This window comes from Corythoichthys intestinalis, chromosome 8 (genome assembly GCF_030265065.1).
Source record: "Corythoichthys intestinalis isolate RoL2023-P3 chromosome 8, ASM3026506v1, whole genome shotgun sequence".
Taxonomy (NCBI): Eukaryota; Metazoa; Chordata; class Actinopteri; order Syngnathiformes; family Syngnathidae; genus Corythoichthys; species Corythoichthys intestinalis.
The window spans coordinates 22,985,288-22,992,657 of NC_080402.1; the positions used below are offsets into that span (position 1 = coordinate 22,985,288).

At 39.8% G+C, this 7,370-nt stretch overlaps 1 protein-coding gene across 1 annotated transcript in view; it reads right to left on the bottom strand.

Annotated features, from left to right (window-relative positions):
- The window catches only part of LOC130920228 (nucleosome-remodeling factor subunit BPTF-like), a 100,451-nt gene extending 93,651 nt beyond the window's left edge, over positions 1-6,800 (bottom strand). Inside the window, exon 1 of the mRNA XM_057843275.1 lies at positions 6,711-6,800. Coding sequence (XP_057699258.1) covers positions 6,711-6,795 — 85 coding nt within the window. The 5' untranslated portion in view covers positions 6,796-6,800. The remainder of the gene's footprint in view (positions 1-6,710) is intronic.
- Between the last annotated feature and the right edge of the window lie 570 nt (positions 6,801-7,370).

Below are 7,370 nucleotides of genomic sequence, written 5' to 3' on the forward strand. Positions count from 1 at the left end.
GACTGGAGGCTATACGAGCAGCCACCGCAGCTGATGGTGACCTACAAGTGGTGCTGAAGTATATCAGGTCAGGGTGGCCGGACTATAAAAGCAATGTCCCAGCAGCAGTCAGAGAGTACTTCCCCATCAGAAACGAACTGTCAGAACATAACGGGTTTGTCACCAGAGGAACCCGCATGGTAATACCACACGTTCTAAGGGCAGACATCCTGAATTGGATACACGACGGACATCAAGTTCTGTCAAAGTGCAGAGAGCGGGCCAATATGTCTGTATGGTGGCCCGGCGTCTCATCTGAAATTAAACAGAAGGTCGAGTCATGTCAGGAGTGCCACGAGATGAAGCACACTCAGTGAAAGGAACCTCTTATTCCAACACTTCTACCTGAACGACCCTGGCAGAGACTCGCTGTCGACCTCTGTGAACATAACAAACACACCTACCTCATAGTGTCTGACTACTTCTCCCGTTTCTTGGAGATTCTCCACATACCAACAACCACTGCTTCACAGGTCATCTTAAAGCTGAAGACCGTGTTTGCACGGTTTGGCTGTCCAGATGAGGTAGTATCAGACAACGGACCTCAATTCTCAAGTGAGGAATTTCAGGAATTCTCAAAAGACTGATTTCCAGCACATGACCTCAAGCCCGCACCATGCCCAAGGGAATGGACATGCAGAGAGAGGGGTTCAGTCCGCCAAGAGGATCTTAAATCAAAAAGACCCTCTGCTCGCGCTCATGAGCTTCCGCTCAACTCCCTCCACCACCACAGGCGTGAGCCCTGCAGAGCTTCTCATGGGCCGGAAAATCAAAACGACTCTTCCGACACTGGAGGCCAACCTTCAGCCCAAATGGCCAGATCTGGACACCGTCCGGGAAAAAGACGCTACGGAGAAGGAGCTGCAGGCCCTCTACTACAACCGCCGTCACGGTGCCAGGCCCCTTCCAGTTCTTCACCCAGGGGACAGGGTCTCCACCAAGCTCGATCACGAGAAGGGCTGGACTACGCCGGCAGTGGTCTCCGGAGAGTGTGACACCCTGCGCTCTTACCTCATCAGCACACAGAAGGGGACTGTGCTTCGGAGGAACCGCCGCCACCTCCGTGCAGTGCCACCTCCCCAGGCCACCTCACCCACATCCACCGGAGGTACTGGGGTGAGTTTCCAATCTGAGACTGTTGCTGAACCAGAGACTATTCCTCCAGACCCAGGTATGATCTCTTCCCCTATACGGCCGCCAAATCAGACGCTGACCAGGTCGGGCCGGGTCAGTAGGCCAGTAGTTAAGCTGGACTTGTAAGCTTTATTGTGTTTTGGGCGAGGGAACGGGAAGCATTGATACTTGATAAGTTGTGTTAAGTGACATTTTTTGATAATATTTCAGATAAGGAAATTGCTTATTGCACTATAAGAAACATTTATGTCTAACTTGATTAAAGTTTAATTTTCATTGCATCTTATTTTGGGAAAAATCACACCTAAATGATATATACACGGTTGAAGCTATTAGAATAGAAGTGTCATTTTGTTTGGATGTAGCTTGTATGTGTTTGGATACAACTCTGCTATATCCCGGTTAACATGTTATATTTGACTGATATACCACTGTGTTCTTCAAAAGGGGAGATGTCATATAATAGGCTATTATTATATGGAAAGTGCTTTATGAAAGGCTGTACTGCAATACGTCAATCTCCAGTTGATTGACAGGTCCCGCCTATAAGGGGAGTACCAGGAAGTGACTGTTAGTGTGAGCACGCTGCATGATATAGTGCCTCTGCCACGTTGTTATTAAAAGTTGCATAAAAACGCGAAGCTTTTCCGCTGCCCATCATTACAGGGGGGACCTAGTGAATGACCTACAGAGAGCTGGGACCACAGTAATAAAGGCTACTATCAGTAACACAATGCGCCGCCAGGGACTCAAATCCTGCACTGCCAGACGTGTCCCCCTGCTGAAGAAAGTACACGTCCAGGCCCGTCTGCAGTTCTCTAGAGAGCATTTGGATGATCCAGAAGAGAACTGGGAGAATGTGTTATGGTCAGATGAAACCAAAATAGAACTTTTTGGTATAAACACAGGTTCTTATGTTTGGAGGAGAAAGAATACTGAATTGCATCCGAAGAACACCATACCCACTGTGAAGCATGGGGGTGGAAACATCATGCTTTGGGGCTGTTTTTCTGCAAAGGGACCAGGACGACGGATCTGTGTAAAGGAAAGACTGAATGGGGCCATGTATCGAGAGATTTTGAGTGAAAATCTCCTTCCATCAGCAAGGGCATTGAAGATGAGACGTGGCCTGGTCTTTCAGCATGACAATGATCCCAAACACACAGCCAAGGCAACAAAGGAGTGGCTTCGTAAGAAGCATTTCAAGGCCCTGGAGTGGCCTAGCCAGTCACTAGATCTCAACCCAACAGAAAATCTGTGGAGGGAGTTGAAAGTCCGTGTTGCCCCACGACAGCCCCAAAACATCACTGTTCTAGAGGAGATCTGCATGGAAGAATGGGCCAAAATACCAGCAACAGTGTGTAAAAAGCTTGTGAAGAGTTACAGAAAACGTTTGGCCTCCGTTATTGCCAACAAAGGGTACATTAAAAAGTATTGAGATGAACTTTTGGTATTGACAAAATACTTATTTTCCACCATGATTTGCAAATAAATTCTTTAAAAATCAATCAATGTGATTTTCTGGGTGTTTTTTTCACATTCTGTCTCTCATTGCTGAGGTTTACCCATGTTGACAATTCCAGGCCTCTCTAATATTTTCAAGTGAGAGAACTGGTACAATTAGTGGTTGACTAGATTAGGGCTGTCCCAAACGACTAATTTTCTCCCGATTAGTCAGCCGACTATTTTTACGATTAGTCGACTAATCTAATAATTTAAAAAAAAAAATTGGGGGGGGGGGGGGGTTGTTTACTAATTTAGCAATTAAATTTTTGTTGACGCTTATCAATTCACAAAAAACATATTGGAACACTTAAATTATTTATTAAAGTACAAATAAACACGTAAATAACAATAATAAATCACAAATAAACAATGAGTTCAAATACTGATAGAATTAACTAGTGTAGCATCCCGATTGAAAAGGTGGTCTCTTAAGCTGATGGTTTACAACTTTTATTCCATCCTTGATGTAATCACACTGTAAGAGCTGCGGTGCACACAAATAAAACAACACAATTAGAAGTTAGCAAAAACTTTTCATCTTTTTCCTTTTAAACCTTATTTATATATCAATGAATTGCCTTTACCTTAATTTATTACCTTATCATTGACAATCTCTCCCTTGAGTGCAATCACTGTATATACTGTATATATTTATGACCTTTTAACCTTATATAATTTTCTATACCATAAAATAAACCATAACATGAAATAAACCTTTCAGTTAGCATTAAGGACAATACTAATAGCACTTATAGGCCCATTGTCAATGAAACATTATTATTCAGTATGGCGACAGCACCCTCTGGTGTACAAAAATGAAAAGAAAAAAAAATTAACTGGGTGACGGCGCTTGAGGTGTTTATTCACGGCCGACGTGCAGCCAAGCTTGGCATTGAAGAGACAGGACAAAAGAGTGTACCCTCCGTTGTTTCTTTGAAATAAGTCAATTTTTTGGACACTCTGGTGCGCTTTTTTTGGCTTTGTGCCGCTTTCCCCGCTTGCATACAGAGCATCCGACATTCTGAACTTTCCACGCATATATTTTTTAACCCTTCGTTAACCGTCGACGGGATGTTGTGCTCGTCGACGGATTTACGTCATCGATGACGTCGACTATGTCGACTAGTCGGGACAGCTCTAGACTAGATACTTATTTGCCCCACTGTAGATCCAAAATGACATACTCGCTGGCGGTAGTAAACAGCCGCCATCTGAAAGCAGTATACGCCTCTGTTAAAATCAACTGTATTAAAAGGATTTTTGTTTTGGAGTCTGTTGTGTTGCTTATTTAGAAAGAAGCAGCCATATGAAGCATTCTATTACTTTTTTAATGAAGTCAAAACATAGCATCACATCACAAAGCATCCTAGCCAGACGGTCGCATCTCTTCTTCTCCACATTATACGTACACACTCCTACAGCGCCACTCACTGGCCTAACTGGCATTTTCACAACATAAACATTTCATGTGTCTGCAAACACAACAGAATCGGTTTTACAAATAAGAAAACTTTATTATTTTGCTCATCTACTGTACATCAAATTATAATCAATAGAATAATATTAATTACTATACTAGTGCTTCATTGTAGCTCCCAGCTAAGGTACATGCTTGGCAAAAGAATTTAAGTAAATGTTTTCTCCGTGAGCTTTTGAAAAATAAACATCTTTGTGAAAGTGCACTTCTGTGGAAAGAAACTTCATCACATTCGAGTTCAAAGACTGATATTTATATACAGGTTAAAAATAACCCTGTGAGAAGTTAATATAATTTATACATTTCATATTAATTTTATTAATAATAATAAATAAATAAAAAAATTTAAAAAATTACATTCATATAAATAATCATACTAATAACTTTTAAATTCATATGATTGTAAAAAATCGAAGTTAATACATTAATATAAACTAATAATTTTCTAAACTATAGATTTTTTGACCCTGCCTTTTTTTTTTTTTACTTTGCCTCTTAAAAGAATCGGAATCAAGAATCGTTCGGAACCGGAATGGAAACTTGGAACAGGAATCGTTCAATTTCAAACGATGCCCAACCCTACTAATAACTACTTTTCTCATCTTGCCACCGCCATTACCGTTACTGAGGATGTAAAGGCGTGCGTTACTATCCGTTACTACATTGCTTGAATGACGCGAGAAAAGTCTGAGAGACACGGACTCACGGAAACCAGAGAGCAGAGCAGGAGTGGGCAGGAGGGACGGGAGTTGTGACGCCGTTGCAAATGCGATGCTCGTTGGCTCCAATAATACCTGACTGTAGCCGATAGCCTACAAACTACGCTCACATGATGCTCCGTTAGAGATAACATGTATATCGAACTAGATTCAAAATGTTAGACTTGCGACGTTAGCAAGCAGCCGCCATCTTAAAGCAGTACACTTCTCAGAAAGGCTCTGTTGTAGAGAACCTTCCTAGCGAACCGCAGTAACTTTTTTAGGGCTGTCAAATTTATTGCGTTGATGGGCCGCAATTAATTTGTTTAATTTATCACGTTAAAATATTCGATGTAATTAACGCATGGACCGCGGCTTTTATTGGCTTAAGCTTTGGCAGCCACTACTGACAGTCATGTTTGCCCAACTTCCCATCATGCATTTGGGTGGAGCAGAAGACATTCATTTTCTTAACACGCCTAATTGAACACAACGCAGAACATACTGTATACTATTTGCAGCCACCACTGACAGTCATGGTTGCCCAACTTCCCATCATGCATTTGGGCCGAACAATTAAGTCGCTACAGTATCATTTAGTGAAAGCACAACAAAAATAATATTCCTATCTCTCAAAACATTGTGTTCACAAAAAGCACTCAATGCAAAGAGAACTGGCATTCCCAATCAAACAGCTATGCAAAATACATATAAATGTTAATAATGTTCATGCCATCTTGTGGATTTATTGTTATAATAAACAAATACAGTACTTATGTACAGTATGTTTGAATGTTTATGTCCGTCTTGTGTCTTATCTTTCCATTCCAACAATAATTTACAGAAAAATATGGCATATTTTAGAGATGGTTTGAATTGCGATTAATTACAATTAATTAATTTCTAAGCTGTGATTAACTCGATTAAAAATTTTAATCATTCGACAGCCCTAAACTTTTTATCTAAAATACTCCTAAATCGGCAAAATCTTGACTTGAATCTTTCTTTAAATGATGAAACAGTTTTAAAACTTTCACATGTCGAAAGTAGACAGAAGGAAACTAATGCAATCACAGAAGCAATTTTAACAACTTTAACAGTTGATTTACAACATTAAAGGACTTCCAAACATAGCAAAGGTTACTATGTTTTTTTGGGGGGAATGAAAAAAAATATGAACGGTAACACCAGTTACTTTGTCAAGTAACTAATTACTCATACATTCAAGTAGCTGAATTACGCAATTACTTTTTGGGAATAGTAATTTATAACAGTAATTAATTACTTTTTTAAAGTAAGATTAACAACACTGCATACAATAATGAAGAATTAAATAATATATGTTAATTTGAAATTGAATATTTTTTTACATGAAAGGAATGGCCATTTTAATGAATTAATGACACATTTAATAACAAATGTTTACATTTAAATCCATGGCAGTTTTAGTCCTCCATACCACAGAACTATGCAATTATTAATGGTGTATTTATTTAATTAACCATGCCACTTTTAGGCAACGCAAATTTATTCGAATAGCACAATTTAACACAATGTAAAGTGCTTCACATCACATGAAAATCAGCAAGACACAATTTTTGTCCCCCATACACTTTGTACAACTTTCTCTAAAATGGGAGAGGGAGTAAATTTAACTGACACATATTCACAGCTGGCTGAATACTGAAATATTTCGAAAACAACAGGCCTGGCCTGGCTAATGATACAGTCTAATTTAGCTTTAGCAGTATGTCACACAAACTTTTTGTAAATAACCGTTAGCTTGCAATTGCACTAAGTATACGTGTTAATGCAATTTAAGGGGGGAAAAAAGTTTTTTTTTCATCACAACAAACCTCTGTCTCTGTCTTTTTCACGTCTGTAATCCTCCTTTTTCTTCTTCTTTCTAAAATGCGACTCGGAGAGCTTTTGTCTTTTCATGACGTCGTCTCCATAACGTCGCTACAAAATAAAACCTGCAGGTAGCTCGCTGGTCTGTGGGTTGAGGGGTGGAGAAGATTAGAGACTGTGGTAAAATTACCCTATCACAGGAAACAGTGAAACGGGCAGAAGGCGCATTAGAAAAATAATTTCATTAATATTTAAAGATTTATTACTATATGTATTGCTCTTCTTTTGTTTTATTGTCTTAAAAAAAATTTTTTTTAATACTGCTATCATCAAATTTTATTTAAACATTTTTCTGGACGCTCTTTTGGGTGCTGCGACGTCCCTAGAATTTGATTAGATCACCTTACCTTATGGACCGCACGGGTCTGCTTTCTGTTATTGTTCACTGTCGTCTTCTTCGACCGACATCGCAGAACCTCAGTAAGTTAGGACTTGGTTCTGATATGATAGGAATTTATTACGTTTCGGGTAGAAGACCAGGGCAAAATGTGAGTGGTTCCCGTTAATGTAATCCCGGTTCTGACCAGTAGAGAGCAATGTCCGCCTATGTACAGGATGACCCCAAAAATACTTTAGCGCTCTAATAAATAAACAAGAGTGATGGA